The following is a 27,585-nucleotide window of genomic DNA, read 5'->3' on the forward strand; positions in this document are numbered from 1 at the left end:
CTACCTTAAAAAACAGAAGAAAACAAGTTAAATCTAAAATAGGCAGAAAAGAGGAAATGGTTTTTTTAAAAAGCGGAGAAACCAATGAAATGTAAACAGAAAATCAGAGAAGCCAAAAGCTAATTCTTAAGAATGTTAATGAAACTGATAAATCTCGTTAGACTAAAAAGTGCTTAATACATAAATTTTAAATGTCAGAAATGAGAGAGGCCAAGTGACAGCTCTAAAAGAAATTAAATGGGTAAAAAGAATGTTGTGAACTATCTATGCTGATATATTTGACAATTTAGTAAAAATGGTCAAACTTCTTGAAAAGAAAGCTGCCTAAATTAGTCGGCTTGGGCTGCCATAACAAAATACCATAGACTGGGTGGCATAAACAACAGAAATTGATTTCCTCATAGTCCTGGAGGCTGAAAGTCCAAGATCATGGTTCTGGCTGATTTGGTTTCTGGTGAGGGCTCTCTTCCGGCCTTGTAGATAGTCACCCTCTCGCTACATTCTCACGTGGCCTTTCCTCAGTGGTGTATTGGAAGGATGGGGGATGCTCTGTGGTGTCTCTTCTTACAAGGACATAAAGGCACTAATCCTAGAGGATCAGGGTCCCACGCTTAGGATCTTATTTAACTTTCGTAGAGGCCCCATCTCCAAATACAGCTACACTGGGGGTTAGGGCTTCAACATGAATTTTGAAGAGTCACAAACATTCAGTCCATAACACTACCAAAGTTCATCCAAGAAGACACAGAAAATCTGTAGAGCCCTGTGTCTAATTCTAAAATTCAATTTTAGTTTAAAACCTTCCCATAAAGAAAACTTTGGGCCCAGATGGCTTCAATGATTAATTCTACCAAACATTTCTTGAAGAAATAGTACCAATTCTACACAAGCTGTTCCAAAACAGAGGACTGCAGGGAACATTTTCCCACTTGATCTAAGAGTGCAACATTGCCTGTTCCCAAAGCTAAAAAAAAAAAAAAAAAAAAAAAAAGAGGGGTGAGGGAATTACAAGAAAAGAGTACTACAGCCTCATACACCTCGTGAACATTGATGAAAAAAATTTTTTTTCAGTCAGGCACAATCATGTCTCTAATCCCAGCATTTTGGGAGGCTGAGGTGGGAGGATCACTTGATCCCAGGAGTTTGAGACCAGCCTGGGCAACACAGGGAGACCCTATCTCTACAAAAAAATTTTATGACTAGCTGGGCATGGTAGCATGCACCTATAGTCCCAACTACTTGGGAGGAGGATTGCTTGAGCCCAGGAGATTGAGGCTGGTGTGATTGCTCCAGACTGGGTGATAGAGCAAGACCCTGACTAAAAAATATTTTATTTTTAGTATAGTAAATACATAATCAGTAACAGTCATTTATTATCATTATCGAGTAGTATGTGCTGTACATAATTGTATGTGTTATGCTTGATGAAAGAATGTTTATCAAAATTTTAGCAAGTCAAACCCAAAAATATATAAAAAGAACAATGCATCATAACCAAGTGGCAGATAGGTCAGGAATGCAGAATGAATTTACATTTGAAAATCAATCAATGCAATTCCTCATATTAACAGACTAAAAAAAGAAAAACCATATAATTATCTTAATAAATGCAGTAAAAACATTTGAGAAGATTTAACCTCCATTTCTCATAAAATATCTGCCAACTGGGAATAGAAAGGAAATGCCTCAATCTGGTAAAGGTCATCTAAAACAGTAATAAACAAATAAACCTACAGCTGACATACATGAAATGACTCAAGTTAAAAGACTTGAGAATGTGGTGCAGGGGAAGCTCACACATACTGCTAGTGAAAATGTAAAATGAGCCCAGGCACGGTGGCTCACGCCTGTAATCCCAGCACTTTGAGAGGCCAAGAAGGGCGGATTACCTGAGGTCAGAAGTTCGAGACCAGCCTGACCAACATGGTGAAACCTTGTCTCTACTAAAAATACAAAACTTTGCTGGGCGTGGTGGCACGCATCTGTAATCCCAGCTACTAGGGAAGCTGAGGCAGGAGAATCTCTTGAACCCTGGAGGAGGTTGCAGTGAGCTGAGATCACGCCATTGCAATCTAGCCTGGGTGACAAGAGAGAAACTCCATTTCAAAAAAAAAAAAAGAAAGAAAAAGAAAATGTAAAATGATATAGCCATTTTGGAAAAAACAGTTTGGCAGTTTCATAAAAAGTTAAATACATGCCTTGCATACCTCCCAGCCATTACATTCCTAGGTATTTACTTGACAGGAATGAAAACATATGTCCACATGAAGATTTGCAGGGGAATGTTAACATCAAATTTATTCATAGTAGCCGATAATTGGAAACAACCCAAATGTTTGTCAACTGGTGAACGGATAAGGAACTGTGGAATATCCATGAAATAGGATATTACCTAGCAGTAAATAAGAATGAGCTACTGATAAAATATGTTTAAGTCACAAAAATGCGCTGTGTGAAAGAAGCGAGAAACAAGAGTTCATGCTGTAGGATTCCATTAATTTGAAACTAGAAGACTAATCTAGTGATGGATAGCTTGGAGTTAAAAGGGGAGGGTGTTGAATAACTGAGAAGCAGCAAAATGAAGCTTGCTTAGTGATACAAGTGACTGTATTTGTGGGGGAAAAAAAAATTATTTTTGAGACATGGTCTCATTCTGTCATCCAGGCTGGAATGCAGTGGTGCAGTCACTGCTTACTGCAGCCTTGATCTCCAGAACTCAAGTGATCCTCTCATCTCAGCCTCCAAAGTAGCTGACCTACAGACTTGTGCCACCACACCAGGCTAATTTTTTTTTTTTTTTAACAGACGGGGGCTTGCTGTGTTGCCCAGGCTGGTCTCAAACTCCTGGCCTCAAGTGATCCTCCCACCTCATTCTCCCAACGTGCTGGGATTACAGGTGTGAGCCACCACACTCAGCCCACATATAATTTTTAAGTCAACAATAGAGTATTCATAAACTCCAGTGACATCTTCCAGATTCCAAAGTAGGTATTTAATTTCTGTCATTTGAACCCACTGTCACTTCAGGAAAGTAAGAAGTGCCTTCTTGCCCCTGCGTTAAGTTAGGGTGGAGACATTTGGTGGGAGCTGGACTCAAAACAATTCTTCTTGAAGTTGGATGAAGTAGATGTATTGATCCAAGTCAATTATATTCCCTTCGTTCTCACCAGTGATGTGCAAAGTTTTATACATGGAGACAGTTGCATTGATTCACGTGTACTGGAACACTTCTTTTTTTAAACTATCTGCATAGACGTCATAGAAGTATCCACTAGTCCTTTTGGGCTTGCCATAGTAGTGAATTATAGAGCCTCTGAAGAATAAGACGTTGCTCTTAAGGCAAGAAAGGATGACTCATCTGAATAACTCATGATTTAAATTTTTCACTTGCAACATGCACTGAAATTTTTAATTCACGCATAATAATTATACATATTTGTGGGGTCCATGTGACACGGATACATGCTTACAACATGTAATGATCAAATCAGGGTAACTGGGATATCTATCCCCCCAAATATTAGTCATTTCTTTGTGTTGGGTACATTCCTAATCTCTGATAGCTATTTTAAAATATACAAAAAATTATTTTTAAGTATGGTCGCCCAACTGTGCTACTGAACACTAAAACCTGTTCCTTCTATTTAACTGTATTTTTAATTTTTTTAATAAGAGATGGGGTCTCATTATGTTGCCCAGGCTTGTCATGAACTCCTGGACTCAAACTGTCTTCTCACCTTATCCTGCCAAGTAACTGAGATTACAGGCTTGAGCTATTGCTCCATACTCTAACTGTATTTTAATACTGATGTGGGAGGAGGGCAGGGAAGTGCTGGTAGAGAAGAGCGGAGTCCCTGGTGAGGGCTCCACCCTCGGGCCTGTGCCCGCGGACCTAAGTAAGAACAGGCACTCCTGTTTTCACACCCAAAGGTTCCATTTTCCAAGACCACTCTGGCCAGCCACGCTCCCTCCCTGTGCCCATAAAAACCCGAGGCTTTAGCTGGCACAGACACAGACGTTGGACGTCAAGAGGAGCAAAGGAACCAACCAGCAGACACCAGCAGATACTGGCAGACCAGCGATGGCGGAAGGACGCAGCCATCAAGGGGAATTCGGTCAGGGGTGGTGGGAGAAGAGTCCGACTGCTGGGCAGCCCGACGCCAGGGGAAGATTGCCTTCCGCTCCATCCACCTCTGGCTCCCCACTCATCTCGCTGAGCGCCACCTCCACCAGTCAATCAAACCTTGCGGCCGGGCGCGGTGGCTCCTGCCTGTAATCCCAGCACTTTGGGAGGCCGAGGCAGGTGGATTGCCTGAGCTCAGGATTTCGAGACCGACCTGGTGAAAACAGTAAAACCCCGTCTCTACTAAAAATACAAAAAATTAGCCAGACGTGGTGGCGGGCGCCTGTAGTCCCAGTTACGCGGGAGGCTGAGGCAGGAGAATGGCGTGAACCCGGGAGGCGGAGCAGTGGCCGAGATCACACCACTGCACTCCCACCTGGGCGAGAGAGCTAGACTCCGTCTCAATCAATGAATCAATCAATAAGTAAAACCTTGCACTCATCCTCCAAGATCCAATTTTCTTGGTACACTGGGCAAGAACTCAGGATAGAGAAAGCCGTCTGCCCTTGTGATAAGGCAGAGGGTCTAATTGAGCCGATTAACATGTAGTCTGTAGACAGCAAAGCTGAAGGAGCACACTGTAACACAGGCCCACTTGGGCTTCAGGAATCGTAAACCCTCACCCCAGACACTGCCGTGGGGTCAGAGCCCAAAGGAGCTCCCTGCGACCTCTGCACCCGCGCCGTCTGCATTGCCCTTCCCAGGGGTTTGAGCAGCGGGACACCAAAGAAGTGAGCCACAACCCTGTCACACGCCCTGCAAGGAGAATAAGGGTGATCTCCCATTTCAATATCCGTTAACCACCCTCTCTTCATTCCTCCTTTTGCGCTTTGTAACCATCATTGTACCTCCTACCTCCATAAGATCAGCTTCTTCAGCTCCCACATATAAGTGTGAACATGCTAATTCATTATCCTTCTATGCCTGGCTTATTTTACTTAACTTATTGACCTCCAGTTCTGTATTGCTGCAAATGACAGGATTTCATTCTTTTTTATGGTTAAATAATACTTCATTGTGTCTATCTACCACATTTTCTTTATTCATTCATTAGGTTGATTCCATATCTTGGCTATTGTAAATAGTGCTGCAACGTATATGGGTGTGCAAATATCTTTCCAACATACTGATATCCTTTCTTTTAAATATATAGCCAGCTGTGCAATTGCTGGAACATATTGTAGTTTTATTTTTAGTTTTTTGAAAAATCTCCATACTGTTTTCCATAATGGCTGTACTAATTTACATTTCCACCAACAGTGTGTAAGAGTTCTCCTTTCTCTACATCCTCACCAGCATCTGTTGTATTTGCCTTTTTTATAGTAGCCGTTCTAAGTGGGATGACGTATCTCATTGTGGTTTTGATTTGAATTTGCCTGATGATTAGTGACGCTGAGTACTTTCTCATGTATCTGTTGCCCATTTTTATGTCTTGTTTTGAAAGTTATCTATTCACCTCATTTGCCCATTTGTAAATCAGGTTATTTGTTTTTCTGCAATTGAGTTATTTCAGTTCCTTGAATATTCTGGACATTAATCCCTTGTCAAATGAATAGTTTGCAAATATTTCCTCCCATTATATAGGTTGTTTTTTCACTCTGTTGATTGTTTTTATTTTGCCATGCAGAAAATTTTTAGTTCCATGTAGTGCCATTTGTCTATTCTTGCTTTTGTTGCTTGTGCTTTTGAAGTCTTCTCCATAAAATCTTTGCCCAGAATGACGTCCTGGAGCATTTCTTCTGTTTTTGTCTGGGAGTTTTGTAGTTTCAAGTCTTACATTTAGGTCTTTGATACATTTTGAGTTGATTTTTGTATAGGGTTAGAGTTGGGAGTCTAGCTTTACTCTTCTATATATGGATATCCAATTTTCCCAGCACCACTTACTGAAGACACTGATCTTTCCCCAGTGAGTGTTCTTGATGCTGTTGTCAAAAATCAATTGGCTGTAGATATGTGGATTAATTTCCGGGTTCTCTATTCTGTTCCATTGGTCTATGTGTCTGTTTTTATGCCAGTACCAACCATGCTGTTTTGGTTGTTAGCTTTGTAGTATATTTTGGAATAGGGTAGTGTGATGCCTCTAGCTTTGGTTTTTTTGCTCAGAATTTCGTTGTTTTTTTGGAGCTTTTGTGGTTCCATACAAATTTTTTTAATTGTTTCTATTTTTGTAAAGAATGCTTTTGGTATTTTGATAGGGATTGCATTGACTTTTGGTAGTATGGTCATTTTCACAGTATTAATTGTTCCAATCCATGAACATGGAATGTCTTTCCACTATTGTAATCTCTTCAATTTCTTTCACCAGTGTTTTATAGACTGGCTTGTAGAGATCTTTCATTTCCTTGATTAAATTTCTTCCTAGGTAATTTTTGGTGGCTATTGAAAATGGGATTGCTTTCAAGATTTCTGTTTCTGCTAGTTTGTTGTTGTTGTACAGAAAGGCCATAAATTTTCATATGTTAATTTCATATCCTGCAACTTTACTTAATTTATCATCAGTTAGTTCTAAGAGTTTTTTGGTTGAGCTTTTAGTGTTTTTCTATATATAACATCATGTCTGCAAACAAGATCTATTTGATTTCCTTCTGTCCAGTTTGGATGCCCATCTTTTTTTTCTGTTTTGTTTTGTTTTGGGGTTTTTTTTGCTTTTTTTTTTTCTTTTGAAACAGGGTCTCACTTTTTCACCCAGGCTAGAGTGCAGTGGCATGATCACAGTTCACTGTAGCTCAACTTCCCAGGCTCAAGCAATCCTCTCACCTCAGCTTCCCAAGTAGTTGGAACTACAGGTATGTGCCATCAAGCCAAGTTAGTTTTTTTATTTTAAGTAGAGACGGGTTTCACCATGTTGCCCAGCCTGGTCTTGAACTCCTGAGCTCAAGCGATCCACCTCCCTCGGCCTCCAAAGTGCGGAGTTTACAGGCATGAGCCACCATGACCAGTCTGGATGCCCCTTATTTCTTTTCTTGCCTGATTGCCCTGCTCAGACTTCCAGGAGTGGGGAGAGTGGGCATCCTTGTCTTATTTCAGTTCTTAAAGGAACCCAATCAGTATAATTTAGCTGTGAGTTCATCAGATATGGCCTTTATTGTGTTGAGGTATACCCTTCTATGCCCACTTTCTTGAGAGGTTTTATTATAAAGGGATTTTGAATTTTATCAAATATTTTTTCAGCATCTATTGAAATGATCATATAGTTTTTGGTACTTCATTCTATTGATGTGATGTATCATGTTTATTTTGCATATGTTGAATTATCTTTGCATTCATTCCACTTGACCATGTGAATGATCTTTTTAATGTGCTAATGGATGTGGCTTGCTAGTATTTTCATGGGGATTTTTGCATTTCTTTTCAATGGGGATATTGGCCTACCGTTTTCCTCTTTGTTGTGTCTTTGTCAGTTTTGGTATCAGGGTAATGCTGGCCCCATCAGATGAATGAAGAATTCCCTCCTCTTTAATTTTCTGGAAGATTTTGACAATTTGTTCTTTAAATGTTTGATAGAACTCAGCAGTGAAGCCATTTTAGGGCTGGGATTTTCTTAGATGAGAGATTTTTTTATTACTGATTCGATCTCATTATTCATTACTGGTTTGTTTAGGTTTTCTATTTCTTCCTGATCCCATCTTGATAGGATATATGCGTCCAGAAATTTATCCATATCTGCTAGGTTTTCCAATTTGTTGGCACATAGTGTTCATAGTAGTGTTTAATGATCCTTTTTGTTTCTGAGGTATCAGTTTTAATTTCTTAATTTTCATTTTTTATTTTATTTACTTGGTCTTTTCACTGTTCTCGTAATCTAGCTAATGGCTTGTCAGTTTTGCTTATCTTTTAAAAACAAACCAAACTTTTGTTAATCTTTTGTAATTTTTTTAGTCTCAAATTCCTTTATTTCTGCTTTATCTTTATTCTTTCTCTTCCTCTATTAATTTTGGTTTGGTTCATTCCTGCTTTTCTAGTTCCTTGAGATGCATTGTTATTTTTTTATCTGAAATCTTTCCAGTTTTTTCATGTAGGTGTTTATTGCTATAAACTTCCCTCTTAGCACTTCTTTTGCTGTATCCCATGTTTTGGTATGTTGTGCTTCTCTTTTCATTTATTTCAAGAAATTTTTAAAAATTTCTTCATTGACTCATTGGTCATTCGAAAATGTGGTGTTGGCCAGGTGATATGGTTCATGCTTGTAATTCTAGCACTTTGGGAGACTCAGGTGGATGGACTGCTTGAGCCCAGGAGTTTGAGACCAACCAGGGCAACATGGCAAAAATCCATGTTCTTTTTTCCCTGGCTGCCTTTAAGAATTTGTCTTCATCACTGATTTTTAAAAATTTTATGATTATTTGTCCTAGTGTCATTTTCTGCATGTTTCTCGTACTTGGGATTTGGATCTGTGGGCTCACAGTTGTCATCAAATTTCAAACATTTGGAAGTTGAAAGATGTCTATGAACTGAAGACAGAGAATTTGTGTGTGAGACTCAAGAAAAAGTCATAATTGTTAATAGTTGTGTAGGCAGTCTTGATTCTACTATTACGATTGATGATAAAATGTAATTATATACACATGCATATTTTGGGTATAAAAGTTGATTTGCTGAAGACTTTCTATCCTCAGAGATGACCACAATAGATTGATGGTTCATTTCCTCATTATATTTTTGATTTAATGAAAAAGGTACAGGCATACCTACACAAATATGATAGACATATATAGGTATATTGAATAATCAAAGGAAGAATTCTAATAGAGAATTGAACTTGAAATTATGTTTTTGAAAATTTCACACAACTTGTTCAACAAATATTTGAGTTATTACGTGCCGGGCCCTGTTTTAGGCATTGGTGCAGTGGTAACATGATGAGCCAAGTGCTACTCTTTGGAGCTTAACTCCTAGTGGGGGCATCGGAGGATAAGCAAATAAACAAAAATATGTAATATAATGATTTCAGATGTCTATAATCTTATTAAGAAAAATGCCAAAAAATAAATGATAACTCATAAGAATTAATAAAGCTTGCCAGAAGAGAATTGCTAAGTTAAAAAGATTATTCTAAACGGGGCAGAGAATTTGTTTTCCAATGTAAAGAACTGTAGGCACGTGAAAATGGAGGTTGGTTGGGAAAGGGGAGAATCAAGAGTCGGCCTGAGGCAGGCAGAATGTTTGGGCGGAGGACTAGTGGAAGACAAAAATAGGTGGGTAAAAGATTGAAGACAACAGGCCGGGGCACCGTGGCTCATGCCTGTGATCCCAGCACTTTAGGAGGCCGAGGCGGGCGTATCGCAAGGTCAGGAGTTCCAGACCAGCCTGGCCAACGTGGTGAAACTCCATCTCTACTAAAAATACAAAAATTAGCTGGGCGTGGTGGTGCGCGCCTGTAATCCCAGCTACTCAGAAGGCTAAGGCAGGAGAATCACTTGAACCCAGGAGGCGGAGCTTGCAGTGAGCCGAGATTGTGCCACTGCGACAGAGATTCTGTCTCAAAAAAAAAAAAAAAAAAAAAAAAAAAAAAAGATTGAAGATAACAAAAAGTTAATAGAGATGATACAGTTTTCGAACAAGACAATCAGTCTCATTAAATAGCCCCTCCTTGGAGAGGAATACAAAGTATCTGCCATAGAACTAGCTTTTCTGTTCAGTGGAGTTGCATGTAACTGTGTAGATGAGTGCTTCCTGAACTGTGTGTACCACTGAGATACATGACCAAGATATTTTGTGAGTACAAGGAGGAACATTTTTTCCTGTTTAGCAAGGCAGGGAGATGGGGTTGGGAGGTGTTTTTAGTTCCTTAAATCAAGGTCCTCAGAAGCAAATACTGAGACTAGGATTTGTAGGCCAGGGATTTATTAAGGAAGTGTCCCCAGGCGAGACTGGTATGGAGAAAGGTGGGGGTAGGACAGGGAAAGGTGAAATCTAAGGCAAAGTTTTGCAAAGGGGAGGAGCTCCGTCCTGCTCTCCCAGGGGAACTCCCCCAAACCCAAGGTAAGGGAGCTAGGTTTTCACATTCCCATACCTGACAGGCATTGGTTAAATGCCACCTCCAGAACTTAAATTCTCAGGTACTGGGGCTCTGAGGGTGTAGGCAAAGTGGCCCCATTAGCTGAAGTACAGTTGGTCAAAGAAAAGTCACGAGTGTTGACTATGGGAAGCAAAAGCCCACTGAAACTGAGAGAGGACACAAGCATGTTAAAAAGTGATCTGTAGGCAACATTGCTCACTGCAAATATTGTTAGAGAAATGTAATTAGCCCATCACAGACAAGTTAATGTTTTTGTTTTCTTTTCTTTTGTTTTGAGACAGAACGTTGCTCTGTAGCCCAGGCTGGAGTGCAGTGGCGTGGTCTCAGCTCACTGCAACCTCCGCCTCCTGGGTTCAAGCGATTCTCCTGCCTCAGCCTCCCGAGTAGCTGGGATTACAGGTGCCTGCCACCATGCCCGGCTAATTTTTGTATTTTTAGTAGAGACAAGGTTTCACCATGTTGGCCAGGCTGGTCTCGAACTCTTGACACTTCAGGTGATCCACCCACCTCAGCCTCCCAAAGTGCTAGGATTACAGGCATGAGCCACTGTGGCCGGCCCAATTAATTTTTTAAAAGAGTCATCTTAAAATATCGTATTAAGTAAACAGTGCTATAAATAATATGTAGATATATAAAAATTATTAAATTCATACAAAGATGGCTGAAGGTTGGTTCCTGCCGGTTGGGGTGTTTGTTTTCATTTATATGCCATATCAGGAGTTGAGTTTCCATTCAGTGATGGCCACTTTAATCTTTGCCATTCTCCATTCCCTCCTCCCATCCCAAGACAGTGTTCATTCCTCCTTTTTCTGGAAACCCCTCAACGCTTTATATGTACCGCAAACTTTTGCACTTCCTATATTGCATCAAAATGATTGAGTTGATATTTCTTCCCTAAAGGCTTTGTGACGTTCTTAGAGCCAGGGCTGTGTCTCACTCATCTCGGCATCTCTAGTGAGTGTCCGGTGCAGGGCCTATTCAATCAATGTTTATTGAATTGGATGAATAAAGAAATCCATTAGAGCCTGTGGAAATTCTAGAAACTAAAATTTATCTTAGGTATAAAGTTTGTATCTTTTATTAATGAGACACAAGCAATTAAAATGATAAACCCCCTCTAGCATTCCAACAAAAGTTACTGAGCCTCATCTGATAACTTCGACATTTGGCACAGAAAGGTTCTTACCTGCAAATGGAAATGTAAAACTTTAGTTGAGAAAAGCTTTCTTGATTAAGAGCACTTGATTAAAAAGAGCTCATTAATAAAGAACAATACTATTTTTATAAGGACTAAGCTCTTTTTATCTTGCCTTGCTTTCGTTTCACGCTTCAACAAACAGCACCTTTTGGCAGTCACGGCTCCTTGTACTGCCAGATGCAGTTTCATGACTCTGGTTTTGCCCTTCCTTGACGTCACTCTGAAAGAGGTCATCAGCTAATTAGCTGCATAAACTGGCGGCCATTATTGTTTCCAAGCCCCAAGTTGTGCAGTCTGATGGAATCACAATGACGTATTTGAATTGATTCTTTTTTCTTGATGGCACAAAAATGCTTCTTAGAACGTTGAAACTTAGGACACTTATAATGGAATGTACCTGATTAAAGGTGACCTATAGATATTCAGGAGAGCAGAAAAAACTCGCTTAGACAGAATGAATACTTTTGGCTTTTTCTCCAAATTAGATCTGGAAAAAGTTTCTGTTTTTCAGATTTTAGCTTCTCACTCTCCAACTTCCATCTCCCAATAATATTATCTGCCATTCTTCAAAATGCTGTCTGGCTACTGTTTCTTCTCACAAAAGTAGAATCTATCTTCTGGGCTCCTTTACTCACATCTCTTTAACTTTTTTCTCTGAATAGTCAGCACCTTTATTCTTACCCTTGCTTGCTCAAACCCCAACCCAAGACCTCAACTCAAAAGGTCTTGCATGTCCTGTTTTCTGTTTGTAAGGACGGACCATGTTTCTGTTTTCCAAAGTGATATTTACTCAGTTTGAAATCTGTCATTTAGATCTATGTATATCTGTTAATGGTCAATCTTTCTCAAATTTTCTTAAACTTACTGAAAGAAGCAACTGTGTGTAGATTTCATTCCTTGTGGCACACTAGCAGGGGAAGGCTCATAGAAGAGGGAGGGTTGGTTTTGAAGGGCCCTGGAATTACAGTGTAAGTATTTTAGGTCTGATTCCCTTCTCCATTCCTCTGCCTGAGAATGAATTTTCAATGCAGAACTTTTTTTAACATTGAAGATGTAAAACTTAGGGTCAACTATTTCATTATGTTAGCCAAAGGCTGTTACAAAATACAATATAGTCTTTAAAAAAAGTAATACAACACAGAATAAAGACTTGAATTGTGACCATAGAACTTTGTAATGGAATTCTGAAGTTTATTTGAAATATATGCTCACCTAATCAAAACATCAAAAGGAATAACACACTAAGTTGTGAATTCTGAAATTGGGAAAGGGACTATACTTAGTTCCCTTTTGTTTTCCCAGGGTATCCAGCATGAAGCTTCAGAAACTTGTTAAAGCTTTATCAATATTCTTGAGTCACAAATAAGAGGCTTATTTGGATCACAGACTTTTACATAAAACAGTAATATGCCCTGAGAAAATCCCTTGACTGATGAAATTTGCTCCAGAGAGAAGTGAGTTCTAGCCTGGAAACCTAGCTCAAGTTACCTCGTAGGCTACACGTCTGTAAAATGGGACTGCCTCAAACTATTGTTGAAGTTAAGCAAGATACCTAAAATGTCTTGCTTAGTCTCTGATCCATAACAAGCACTCAATGTTTGTAAGTTTCCCTTTTTCTTCTTTCACATTTTATCTTGAACAATCCCAGTGCACGTGTGACATACCTGTATATACATGAGCAAAAGATAGGACAGTGGAAGACATACCCTAACTCAGGCACTCCAAACCTAGCTACTTACTGCACCAAAAATCCTGCAACCCCTCTTTGTTGAGATTTGTGCTGGTTTTATTACACTATACCCTATTAGTTAAAGACCTCTGGGAAAATTATGATCTGGTCTTAACAGTAGAAATAGATACATTTCTCACAAGCAACTAGTTTGTGTTTTAACTGTGTGTTGTGTAATTGATCACATTTCTACCTGTTGGCTAGTAGGAAGCTTATAATCAAATGTATTGCTTCATGTTTAGCAACTATATAGGACATCATTGTAAGTGTTCTGGCATTAATTTTACTCCTGGCTTTATTTTGTATCTCTGTCAATGTTTTCTCCTTTGCAATACATTTTTATCTACATTTAATGTGATTTTGGTATATTGTATATTTCTGTATAAGCTGACTGAAATCTTATGAAATAGACTAGGAAATACATATACATGCAAATATGTATGTGTGCACAAGTATAGTATTAGTTCATTTTTACACTGCTATAAAGATATTACCCAAGACTAGGTAATGTATAAACAAAGGAGGTTTAATTGACTCACAGTTTTACATGGCTGGGGAGGCCTCAGGGAACTTACAATCATGGCAGAAGGGGAAGCAGGCATGTCTTACATGGCAGCAGGCGAGAGAGCGCATGTGAAGGGGGAACTATCAAACACTTATAAAGCCATCAGATCTTGTGAGAACTCACTCACCATCCTGAGAACAGCATATGGGAAGCCACCCCCATGATTTAATCACCTCCCACCTGGTCTCTCCCTTGATAGGGGGATTGCAATTTGAAATGAGATTTGGGTGGGGACACAGAGCCAAACCATATTTTTTAATATATATATACACATCTAAACATATATATGTGCATTAATGTCTCATATGTATATATGTGTATATATGTACACATATATGTATACCTGTATATATACATATACATGCATGTATATATGTGTGTATATATGTACATGTGTACACATGTGTGTGTACATATATACACATATGTATATGTGTGTGTGTATATATATATATAGAGAGAGAGAGAGAGAGAAACAAAGAGGGAGACTTTCATGGCCACAAACATTGGTTGGAAAAGGAAGTTAAAAGAAAAACAAAAGACCAAAGCACCTTCTCCATTTCTTTTGACAAAACAAAATAATGGAGGATTTCCCTGTTCTCTGTGCTATTTTACCCTGAAAAGTATGCTCATCAAAGTTATTGCTATAGCCTTACTATGCTGGGTTTTAAAAATTACAAGTAGAAAAGGAATTTATTTAAAGGATATTGGGAAGGTCATGAAATCAGCAGGAGTGTTGGAAACCATATCTGAGAAATCTTCAGGAATCTAGTTTAGCCAGGCAGCTAGAACTACAGTCTAAGTCACAGCAAAGAGCCAGTGCCAGGAGGATGCTTGCTGCTCTAAGCCCTGGATCCCTGTGCTAGAGCCATCGCTCCACCAGCAGCAGTTTAGGACTGCTGCCCCTGCCATCTGTGGAAACAGGGTGTTGCTGCCACTGCTGCCAAAAGAATAAATTCTCCACAGCCTCCTTTTCTTTGTGTCACTGTTTCTGATTCGAAGTTCTGGATGGAAGCCTCTCAGTGGCTGAGCTAGGTCATATGATGATTCTCAAGTTGCAAGGCAGCCTGGGAAAATGAGTGCTGGCTTTTTTCTCATCTTTCTCTGATCTGGTCTTTTCCATCTTTCTAGTCAAAAGGAGGAATCTGCTCCTTTCCACACTCAGTCAGTGGAGAATTTCCCAAACACAGACACAGGGTTCAGATCCTGGATAGGCAAAAGTCACACGCACATTTTACCTCATACCTACATTTTTTAAAAGGATATTTAACCAAAATATACAACAAAAAACACATTTAATCTCTCCCTAGGGGGACATAAACCAAAGCCTTATCAGTCACTACAGACAGCTGTATTCCCCCTTGATACAGTTTGGATCTATGTCCCCACCCAAGTCTCGTGTTCAGTTGTAATCCCCAGTGTTGGAGGTGGGCCCTGGTAGGAGGTGGTGGGATCATGGGGGAGAGTTCTCATGAATGGTTTAGCACTATCCCCTTGATGCTGTTCTCATGATAGTGAGTTCTCGTGAGATCTGGGTGTTTAAAAGTGTATAGCACCTCCCCCTTCTCTCTAGGTCCTGCTCCTGCTCACATAAGACACCTGCTCTGGCTTTGCCTTCCGCCGTGAGTAAAACCTCCCCAAGGCCTCTTCAGAAGCAGATGCTGCCATGTTTCCTATACAGCTTATGGGACCATTACCCATTCTCAGGTATTTCTTTATAGCAGTACAAGAATGAACTAATACACCTCTCTAGTTTGGGTAAAATCTTGACCATAGTCTACAATCTATTTAAGTTTCACTATGACTAACACACCCTATGTAAAATAAAGCAGAAAAGGAAGAAAGAAATTTCAATTTAATTGAAACATATAAACATATATTCTTGCAGAAAGAAAAGAAGTGCTATTCATTTTATGTGTTCTACAGAAAAACAATCAAGCTGGAGAAATTTTGATCCATATAGAATCTTTGTGTTCTATTAAAATGTACATACATAAAAACAAACTTTAAAACTTTTCCTGTAGTCCCAGCTACTGGGGAGGCTGAGGCAGGAGAATGGCATAAACCCAGGAGGCGGAGCTTGCAGTGAGCTGGGATCCGGCCACTGCACTCCAGCCTGGGCGACAGAGTGAGACTCTGTCTCAAACAAACAAACAAACAAACAAACAAAAAACTTTTCATTTCCTGGTTAAAATTTTAGTAATAACTCAAATATAGTTATAATTTGTCAACAGAAACATAATTCTGAACTGCAGTTTGTTCTTGATAGAATGTTATGTTTTATTGGGATTTATGAATTCATTATTCTTGTAGATGATTGTCCTGCCAGACCTCTATTGAGCTGGATAGGGATGGCACCATGTTCAAGAGGCCAAAGAAGAGACCTGGAGCCAGCAAACAGACACAAGGTTTACTGAGGTTTATTATTTTCTCTACAGGTTAAAGCTGGTGTGCACCATTGAGATAACACAATGTAGTCCAACACCTCCTATACTGATGAGATTAATAAGATGAATACAATGAGATTAGTTTCCCAAAGCCACATTGTTTGCATCAGCAACCATCATTACCCACAGATCTTGTCCTGTTGTAATCTTGGTCAGAGATGGTAACAGTTGAAGCAGGTTTGAGGACTACGAGGCACAATCCCTCTATAAAGAATCTTATCCTCTCACAGACCCGCTGTCTCCATGTCTGACAACTTCACTCTATGGAGAAGACTGTGGTGTTTTTGTTTTGTTTTGTTTTGAGACAGGCTCACTCTTGTTCAGGCTCCAGTGCAGCGGCTTGCTGCATCCTCCGCCTCCCAGGCCCAAGCAATCCGCTCGCCTCAGCCTCCCGAGTAGCTGGGACCACAGGTACTTGCCACTATGCCTGGCTACCTTTTCTGTATTTTTGGTAGAGACGTGGTTTCCCCCCATGTTGCCGGAACTGGTCTCACACTCCTGAGCTCAAGTGATACTCCCACCTCGGCCTCCCAAAGTGCTAGGATTACAGGTATGAGCCACTGCATTCAGCCTTTTTTTTAACTTTATTTCAACTTTCCCTTTTAAAGTCAAATACTGTGGTATCTACATTGGAAATTTATGGCCCAGTGATCACAATAACATTAATAATGTCTTATTTTTTAGAATACTTCAAATATTTTATCTCAAATCATTGAATTTTGGAGTGCAACAGTGACTTAGATATTCAGTCTTATGGTTCTCAATCTTGGCTGTTTAGTGTAATCACCTGGGGAGTTTAAAAACCACTGATGCTGATTAAACCCCACAGATTTCAATTTAATTGGTGTCAGGTGTGGTCAGGGCATTAGCGGTTTAAATATCCCTAGATGGTTCTAATAGGCTGTCAGGTGTCTCTGATATCATCTAGCTACTACCTCACTCTCCTCCGCATTCGTTTTATAGATTAAGGGAGGCTGGGAGCGTGTGTGCCTTGCTCATAATCACCAGCTGATTAATCATATTTAGTTCAAAACATCAGTTTAGCCCCCTTTTCCTGATAAGGACCAGGACCAGTGGGTGAACTTCAGATTTTCACCAGCAGGACTGCCTCAGGCTAAATTGGGACAGTTGGCAGCACCTGTCCTTGGAGCTTCTAGAACTGCCACACAAGACAAGCCTCATTACTGAATCAAACCATCTCTGTGAGGTTGGCATGAATTACCTCCAGTTTATAGGTGATGAAACTAGCGTTGAGATAGGTTTTCATATGGTCACATAGTTATATTGGGAAACTTTTGAACAAAATCCTGCTATAATTACCTCTAAAGTACACCTATATTATCTTATTTTTAGGAATAATATCCCTTGTCTTTGCACTTAAAACTTAATTGATTCCCAGCCTCACTCATAAAGTAAATGAAAGGAAACATTCTTAAAATAAAAAGAGAAATGTATTATTGTATGAAGGTATAAACACTGGCACCCTTGTGGCCATCTCTGGTTAACAAGGTTTTTTAAAATGCCAGTAATTTCTTTATCATGGCATTCATATAAGGGGATTTTTCTTATAGTAAAATCTCATAAGAAACATAAAATCTAAGGGAAATATTAGTTGGCCTGAGTAAAATGCATGAGGTCATGTGTAAAAGGATCATAGACAAAAAACTGCGTTTGTCAATCCTATTCTGAGAGCAGGACGTAATTATGGTTTCACTGGGAAGGCTTGCCTGAGTAAGCGTTGACCAGTCAGCCTGCTACATTTGGAATCCTGTTGGCAAAACTCCCCCGTCACCACCAGATGTGAACCCCCTGGCATTGAAGGGGGAGGGGTATTCAGAGGAACAATGACTCTGGTTGATGACAGGGGGGTGAGTGCATAGAAAAGGGCCATCCCTTGACTGCCTAATTCACAGTGACTCATGCTCTGACCTCTGAGGAAACAGTCACATCTTTCACACTGTTTCTTCTAACATCTTTTTACTGGAAGCCTAATGGTTATTGAAAATGTTCCGCTGGGGGCACATTCTTCAGCTGTCTAGTCTCTCACCAGTTGCTGAGCAAACCCAGAAGCTGGTGGGCGTGCTTCTCTTTCAGCCCCTGCAGACGTCCCTGGCCATCCACCTGCGCCTGGACGGTCCCTGGGCCTGCTGTGTGGGGTCATTGTAATTCCTTAGAGTCTTGGAGATCTGACAAACTGCCCATAAAACCTGCTGCCCCACCCATTGCCTTTCTGCGGTAAAGGTGAAAGGAACAGGGGGTAAGAATTTTCTGTCCTTTTCACTGATGTTATTGATTTCCAGAATGTAACAAAAATATATCTGATAGATATATAAATATGTAGGTAGATAAATACTAGTTCTCACCCCTCCCATTTCTCTTTCTCTCTATCAGCAAATTAAAAAAGATTGAAAGAAAATACACCAAATTGGTAAACAGTGGTGGAGGTGATTTTTTTCCTACTTTGTTACTGTACATTCTACATATTCTATAAGGAAAATATATTTTACTTTTATTTATAAAAATAATATGTAAAATATATGTTACTTATATTTACAAAAATAATATGTGAAATATATTTTACTTATATTTACGAAAATAATATGTGAAATATATTTTACTTATATTTACAAAAATAATTTGTAAAATATTTTTCTGGCATTGGTGTAAACCCTCCTATCTCTTTGGTCTGTGGCAGTCTAATTAGCTAAAGCATGGATCTACCTTAAAGCCAGGAAGATGGATTAAGATATTGCTGCTATGAGGGCCAGGTGCGGTGGCTCACGCCTGTAATCCCAGCACTTTGGGAGGCCGAAGCAGGCGGATCATGAGGTCAGAAGATCGAGACCATCCTGGCTAACACGGTGAAACCCTGTCTCTACTAAAAATACAAAAAACTAGCCGGGCTTGGGGGCGGGTGCCTGTAGTCCCAGCTACTCGGGAGGCTGAGGCAGGAGAATGGCGTGAACCCGGGAGGCGGAGCTTGCAGTGAGCCGAGATCCTGCCACTGCACTCCAGCCTGGGCAACAGAAGGAGACTCTGTCTCAAAAAAAAAGAGAGAGAAAAAAAGATATTGCTGCTGTGAAAAAGCAACATCTAGGATCCTAGTGGCAATGGAATGTTCTGTATCTTGGCTATATCCATGTCAATATCTTGGTTGTGACATTGTGCCATAGTTTTGCAAGATGTTACCATTGGGGAAACTGAGTAAAGCGTATATGGGATCTCCTGATTTATTTCTAACAATTACATGTGAATATACAGTTATCTCAAAATAAAAGATTTTCTTTTGTAAAAACCCATAAAAGATATTGCTCAGCTATTTATTAGGTACACTAGTAGCAGAGAGTTCATCATTACCCATCTTAGAGTCATTCTGCAGGTGAATATTTGATATTCTCTCCTAATGATTTTGATAGTAAAATTTTTGTTGCATTGTTAGGCCACAGAAATGTATTTCAAAATAACTGTGAGCACCTGGAAGAATAAAATGAAAATAAGCATTTTTGGGAGGCAGTTCTCTGTGGGTCTCCGGTGTGTCTGCACATCTTGTGAGGGAGACACTGACCGCCCTTTGATCTGGACTCTCTCTTCACGGAGGTTTGCTTAGTGAACAGCCTTAGGAGATAGAGTGTCTCTGTTTAGAGCAAAGGGCAGGTATGCTTGTTGTCCACTTAAAAATATATAGGTTTCCTAAGCTCATGGTTTCTCTCCTAGAACACAACCCAAGGTGTCATCTGGACCTCTTTGTGTTACCCTGTAGGAATTGAGGATCAGGGAACCTGTGAAAAAATGCCGATACCCAGGCTACTTCTATTGCTGTAATAAATGGTGCCTTAGCATCCATGAAACTGTACCAGGCTAACCTGTTAACTTGCAAGTATGCTAAAATCTCAGACCCTTCACAGTTCTTGACAATTCTGGTGATGAGGACGGGAGGTTGACAGAAATGTGACTTATGGAACAGGAAGACGAGGGCCTTGTGAGTGAGATAAGGGGACCTAAGGGAAGCCCATGGGAGTTGGCAGAGGCATGTTGACTACATTTTGTGGTCAAGAGGGCAGTCAATGGTCTTCCACTTTATTGCCTGTTTATGAGGAGAAATTGGAAAGGTGGTTGTAGGCTGAACACCAGGAAGTAAATTCAAAGACAACGCCCCAACTACCTAGGTTGTTGCTAACTCCCCTCCAGATGGAGGACTTCCTTGCCAATCTGGCAGCAGCCTCAGGTCCACCTCATCATAACTACTAGTACCAAGATTTGTTGTGGGTGAGCAGAAGGTTCTTCTGCCTTTTAAAATAAATGATATCAGTCACACGGACATTGCCATCCAATGTGGAGCCCTTGAATGCCAAAAGCAATGCAAGTTCATTGGGTTGAGCAATGAGCCATGCTCTACGAAAGTAAATGCAAAGCTTTGTTTAATGGACGGAGCCACTCTCTCCTTCATGACTCATTGCTTCCTCCTCCTCTACTTTAGTCTCAACCACTTTAATGAGAAAAACAATTAGAGGTGAAGCTGAGGTCTCCCTGGTCCACATCAGCATCAAAGGTCCAAGTGTGCTGGAGATTTGAGGGGAAAGGAGAGACTTACAATTTTATGGCTCTATTAGATACCTATTAGATACAGGTCCCAAGTCACTGCCCTCTCTGGTCCTGTGGAAAGAGAGAATTCCCAACTTAACCAATGGAATTTGGGTAAGATTTGCAGTGCAGAAGGGAAGCTACAGTGGCCTTGTGCCAGAGCCCTTTGAACCAGTTTAAGGTGTGCTGTTGTGTACTCCACTGCTGAATGCATAATTATTATTAATGTTTTACATCCTTGTATTGTAACTGTCCAGAGGGGGTTCTCCTGATTCAGAAGAGCCACATTTAGAGACAAGTTAGTGAAACACATACATTGCTCTGCAGACCCCTCCCTGCACCCTCCAGGGTGCTCCAACAGAAACAATATAGATTCCCAAGGGGGAGAATAATCTTGATTAAGAATTTAAAGGCAGTAAGGATTGTATACAACAGGCCTGTATGGCCAGCAAAAAAGGCTAACAAGAGGCAGAGGCTTGCAGTAGATTATTGCCCACTGCATTCAGTTGTTGATTCCATATCCCAGCTGTTCCAGACATTGTAACTGTAATTGAATCCATTACACAGACCAATGGCATTTGGCATGCTTGCCAATGGCTTCTTTGCCATACCACTGGCACCTAAGCATCAAAAACAGTTCCCATTCACATTGCAAGGCCTCCAATATACATTTGCAGTATTCTTGCATGAGCACCTAAATTTCTCTGCCACTTGCTGCTGTTGGGGGGTGGGGAGGGGTCAGAATTTAGTGCAAGGGCCTCTACCCTCTGATGTCTGTAGCTTTGGTTATGTAGATGATGTTCTGTTGGTTGGCAAGCCATCAGTGCCAGTCTCAATGACCTTGAGAATGATATTAGCATGCCCCTGCCAGCAGGTGAAGCTGATAAACCCTGACAAAATCCAGGAACTAGCTTACGAGGCAAAGTTTCCTGGTACTATTTACAGCCACACTGGTAGGGAAAAATTGCTATCTCTTCAGCGCCCCCACCCCCATCACCAAAAAGGATGCCCAGAACCTTCGTGTACTCTTTGGGTGTGGGAGATGGTGTGCACCTCACTGGGTATCCCATTGTTTCTTTTCTGTCAGCATGATATGAGCAGGACCCAAACAGACTGCATTAGAAACTGTCCAGCAAACTGAGACACCCTCTCCAGCTTCAGAGCTCAACAATCCTAATGAAACCTCAGCTCTATGTCTCTGCAACTGATGGCTTTGCCAACTGGAATCTCTGGCAAAAGGAGTCAGCCTTCATTCAAAGCCACCTCTTGGAGTTTTGGACTTGTTGCTTCCATGACATTGTGACCAGGTCCACCCTCTTTGAAAAGCAGCTCAGAGCTCGCTAGTGGGCTCTTGTCAAAAAGGAGGGCCTGCCTCTCAGAAGTCTGTGAATCTTCATCCTGTATTCTCATTTTGTGGTGGGTCAACTTTGACTCCGTGACTAACACAGTGGGAAGGGCCCAACCACCTCATTTGTCAAATGGAAATAGTAGGTTCAAGAACACAGCTGGTCTGGCTCCCACAGTATCTTGGTTTTACTTAAAAAAGTGGCAGCTGTTCCTTTGGGGGGAAATTCCATCCCTATGCTACCGCCTGCAGCAAAGCTGCTGGCTCAGTGTGGTCCTGGGCTCACAGTGTTCCCCTCAGTGCCTGGGCCGGCTTCACTGGTGATTTGGCTAAGCTGGTACCTGACCGTGTCACTGGGCTATTGTGTCTGTTCAGCTTGAGCACCAGCTATGCAGAAGTCATTCTACTGTGTGGGCAGAAGTCAGGGGCATTCTCGTCACTCTGGCCAGTACTCCTTTTGATGAAGCTAGTTATGATTTTACTGACTCTCTGGTGATTGTTGGCGGCTTAGATGCCACTTTGAAAACTGTAGATTAAAGACACCTATCTTTAGACCTATGAACTGTGAACTGTGAATTGTGAGAACAAATTGTGGCTGCTGCTGGAACCGCCTGGATCACTCACATAGACAGCCACTGTAAGGGCCCATTCTCTTGTGAGACCAACGGGGACCAAGCTTGAGCCTGTACCACCCACCCTGCCACCATTGCCACCTCGATCCATCATCATTGTATAAGACGTGGCAACATCCACCGTTATAGACTTGGCACACAGTAAAGGACTCTTTGTTTCCAATGGAGCGGCGACTGCTGCAAGCCAGACTGTGGAGCCTGTCATAAATGGACCCATTTGTCTTGTGGCAATGGAGGCCACATTTCACAGGGTGTTGCCTTTGTAAACTCCTGGCAGATTGAATAAATTGAACCTTTGGCCCCTTCTGGTACCTACTGGGGGTGCCTCACCATTATTGACACTCTTTTTTTATATGTATAATTTTTGTTGTTGTTGTTTTTTAGAGATAGGGTCTTGCTCTGTCGCCCAGGATGGAGTGCAGTGGTGTGATCATGGCTCACTGCAGCCTCAAATTCCTGATTTCACGCGATCTTCCTGCCTCAGTCTCACAACTAGCTGGAACTACAGGCTCGCACCAGTATGCCCAGCTAATTTTTTTATTTTTCAGTAGTGATGGGGTCTGGTTATGCTACCCAGGCTGGTTTCCCACCTCAGCCTTGCGAAAAACTGGGATTATAGGTGTGAGCCACAATGCCCAGCTTCTTGACAACTCCTTTAGATTACAATGTTGCTGTTGCAGTGTGTACAGCCAACTACTCACACCACTGTGGCCCTTCAAACTTCTCTGTGTTAAGCTTCTGGCTTTCTGGATGATTTGCAGTCTGACCACAGTGCACCTTTGATTGCAAAAACTATTCAACTAACTGCTCATAGTTAAGGTATTCAGTAGGCCTTCCATGCTCCCGTCATCCACAGGCATCCAGCCATTGCAATGGCCTCCTCAAAACTGAACTCGAAAAGATTTCTGACTCAACCTCCCTGACTTCCTTCAGCTTCCCACATGTGTCTAAAACAGTTTGGTCACTGAGTGAGGCTGTCCCCAGAAAGTGGTCATCTTCTCTCAGCTGCTTCCTAGGTAATAACTTGACAAAATGGGAGGAGACCTTTTTTGGAAATTTGGGATTCTTCTCTAACAGTCCTGTGTGTGGTGTGTCTTTCTTTCTCCTGGGAGTAACCCCCAGCTGGTGTGGCTTGTGCTATCTGAGTGGCTGTCTGTCTCAATGGGACCCTGAGAAGTCTGGATTCTCCTGTTGGATTGACATGTCCTGGGTTGCCAGGACAATGACCACTGATTGAATACATTGCTCAGAGTCTCCCTATGCTGGCATACATGGGCCAAAATGGGAGATATAACGCATCTCTTTAAGTTTTATAAAAATGCCCTAAGCAAAAGTTGACAAATGGGATCTAATTAAACTAAAGAGCTTCTGCAATACAAAGGAAACTGTCAACAGAGTAAGCAGACACTGTATAGAATGGGAGAAAAATTTTCCAAACTATCCATCCGACAGAGGTCTAATATCTGGCATCTATAAAAAACTTAAACAAATTTACAAGAAAAAAAAACCTCATTAAAAAGTGGACCAAGGATATGAACAGACACTTTTCGAAAGAAGACATATATGTGGCCCACAAACATATGAAAAAAAGCTCATCATCACTAATCATTAGATAAATGCAAATCAAAGCCACAATGAGATACCATCTCACACCAGTCAGAATGGCTATTACTAAAAAGTCACAAACTAACAGATGCTGGAGAGGTTGTAGAGAAAAAGGAATGCTTATACACTGTTGGAAGGAATGTAAACTAGTTCATCTATTGTGGAAGACAGTGTGGTGATTCCTCAAAGACCCAAAGACAGAAATACCATTTAACCCAGCAATCCCATTACTAGGTATATACCCAAAAGAATATAAATCATTCTACTGTAAAGATACATGCACACGTATATTTATTACAATGCTATTCACAATAGCAGAGACATGGAATCAACCTAAATATCCACCGATGGCAGATTGGATAAAGAAAATATGGTACATATATGCCATGGAATACTATGCAGCCATAAAAAGGAACAAGGACATGTCCCTGCAGGGGCATGGATGGAGCTGGAGGCCATTGTCCTTAGCAAACTAATGCAGGAACAGAAAACCAAGTACCACATATTCTCATTTGTAAGTGGGAGCTTAATGATGAGAACACATGGACACATAGAAGGGAGTGACACACACTGGGGCCTGTTGGAGGGTGGAGGGTGGGAGGAGGGAGAGGATCAGGAAAAATAATGAGCACTAGGCTTAATACCTGAGTGATAAGGCCAGGCGCGGTGGCTCACATCTGTAATCCCAGCACTTTGGGAGACCAAGGCAGACGGATCACTTGAGGCCAGGAGTTCAAGACCGACCTGGTCAACATGGTGAAACCCCATCTCTACTAAAAAATAGGGAAAAATTAACCGAGTGCAGTGACATGCACCTGTAATCCCAGCTACTAGGGAGGCTGAGGCATTAGAATCGCTTCAGCCTGGGAGGCGGGGGTTTCAACGAGCCAAGGCTGGGCCACTGCACTCTAGCCTGGGCAACAGATTGAGACTCAGTTCAAAAAAAAAAAAAACCTAAGTGACAGAATAATCTGGAATAATGTGTACAACAAACCCCCATGACACAAGTTTACCCATATAACAATCCTCTACATGTACCCCTGAACTTAAAATGAAAGTTTAAAAAAAAAAAGCCCTTATCCCTCTTGCACCTAATCTATCTAGGCAAAGATGTGGGTGAGGTAGGAGATGAGTAACCACTGGAATGACCACACTGATTCTCTGGTGGTGAGAGCTGGGGAGAGAGTTCCTCCGACCCCAGAAAGTACGAGGGTGGGAAGATACCCTGAGATCTTCCCCAGCAAAGAAAACACTCCAATGCACTAAGTGCCTTGCCTTTAACTGCTGGGCCTGCCATCCCCTGCCAGATAACTGTCACCAGGCCTTGATTTCCATTCATGTTAATCTTATCAAGAAGTTTAACGGAAGCAGCAGGAGATAGCCCCAGTTCTTGCCACCCCATTCGACACACTTGCCGAGACCTCTAGATGTCTTTGCCCCTCCCTTTTTTGTAGGTATCACTCAATCATCGCCCAGAACAAACAAATGCCACCAGCTGGTGGCATGGACAAAAAGGTCAAGTTAGACTCACTGCTATCAGGTAGTTCCTTCACAAACAAGGATTAGATTCAAGTGTTCTTCGCGGAAAACCCTAATGCCAACCAGCCAGCCAGGAGAATATGTTTGCAGCACTGTGAACTGTGGTCCCCAACAGATGTAGGTCCTACTTGAGTGGCATCAGCAACTGCAAACGTCTCTTCCCTGGGGCACCATGTGCATCTCAGAAACTGTAATTCTTATGTGGAAGCCGGACATTAACTTGCCTCCCTTCTGGAAATATACTCACATACCCATTAAGTATAGTCATAAAAGAGCTTTGGGTATTTCAGTAAAACAACCCTCAGCCCTGTCAGGCATTCAGATAGCTTCAATTCACTGGCCAGGATTGTTAGGAATGATCGAATTGCCCAAGACTTCCTCCCTGTGCTAATGCATCCTGCTGTATCTGGAATAATACCTCAAGCCAAGCGGAAAAGTCAAAACACAAAGAGCAAGCCAGTTGGATTTCCAAGTTAGACCATGATGGTTTATAGGATTGGTTTCAACTTGAGCCTGGGACTCTGGGCGATATGACTGAGGCCCACAATGTAAGTAGGTCACATTGTGCTGCTTCGAGTCTTATTAATTAAATTCTGCATAAGACTATTTGAATGGGGCTGGGCACGGTGGCTCACGCCTGTAATCCCAGCAGCACTTTAGAAGGCCAAGGTGAGTGGATCACCTGAGGTTAGGAGTTCAAGACCAGCCTGGCCAACACGGTGAAACCCTGTCTCTGCTAAAAATACAAAAATTAGCTGGGCGTGGCGATGGGTACCTGTAATCCCAGCTACTGGGGAGGCTGAGGCAGGAGAATTGCTTGAACCTGGGAGGCAGAGGTTGCAGTGAGCTGAGATCACGCCACTGCACTCCAGCCTGGGTGACAGAGCAAGACTCCATCTCAAAAGAAAAAAAAAAGAAAAGAAAAGACTATTTGAATGGATTTGGTTTCAGCCTCTGTCAGTCAGTTTAATCAGCATGGCTGATGGAGTGGGGTATTCATGGGAAAATTTATCAGAAGCTGAGATGGTTGGGTTGAATGACACCCACCCACACAAAAGATATATCCACATCTTAACCCCCAGAACCTGTGATGTGACTTTATTTAGGAAAAGGCTCTTTATAGATTAATTAAATTAAGGATGTCAAGATGAGATCATGTTGGATTATCTGGGTATCTGGGTAGGGTTAGCTGGGTAGAATCATGTTGGATTTTATGGCCCCTTATGAAAGATTCAGATTTCCTAAACTCAATCCAATGAAACGTGTCCTTATAAGAGAACACAGAGGGGGACACAGACACAGGAGCTAAGAGGGGAAGGCTGTGCAAAGACAAAGGCAGAGACCAGAGTGATGCATCCACAAGCCAAGGAACACCAGGAGCCACCAGAAACCGTAAAGGACAAGGAAGGCTTCTCTAGAGTCTTGAGGGGAAACAGGGCCGTGCCAGCAGACACTTCGCCTCTAGAACTGCACAAGAAAAAATGGGTGTTGTTTTAACCCTCCCAGTTTGGGATGATTTGTTATGGCAAATCTCTGGAAGCTAAGGCAACAGTATTGAAATGAGGGTTGGACATTGTTAGGAGAAATTTTCCCACAGGTATGTCACGCTCCTGTACTCTGGTAAGCAAGGTCTAACTGCTCTTTGTTCTGGATTATCTTTTCAAGGATGTTTGTTTATCAAACAGCCTTGGAAGATAGAGGTACTATTTTCCTTCAGCGCAAAAGGCAGGTGAGATTATGGCCCCTTATGAAAGATTCAGGTTTCCTAAACTCAAGATTTTGCCCTTGTAATGTAATTGACT

The 27,585-nt window shown here is 41.4% G+C and overlaps 1 protein-coding gene across 5 annotated transcripts in view; it reads left to right on the forward strand.

Annotated features, from left to right (window-relative positions):
* NEK1 (NIMA related kinase 1) overlaps positions 1-16,066 on the forward strand; it is a 221,442-nt gene extending 205,376 nt beyond the window's left edge. For all 5 annotated transcript variants that reach the window (XM_050791717.1, XM_050791718.1, XM_050791719.1 and 2 more), the window contains one exon: positions 15,948-16,066. In XM_050791717.1, coding sequence (XP_050647674.1) covers positions 15,948-16,051 — 104 coding nt within the window. In that variant the 3' untranslated portion in view covers positions 16,052-16,066. The remainder of the gene's footprint in view (positions 1-15,947) is intronic.
* Positions 16,067-27,585: the final 11,519 nt, after the last annotated feature.

Source organism: Macaca thibetana, chromosome 5 (genome assembly GCF_024542745.1).
Source record: "Macaca thibetana thibetana isolate TM-01 chromosome 5, ASM2454274v1, whole genome shotgun sequence".
Lineage (NCBI taxonomy): Eukaryota > Metazoa > Chordata > Mammalia > Primates > Cercopithecidae > Macaca > Macaca thibetana.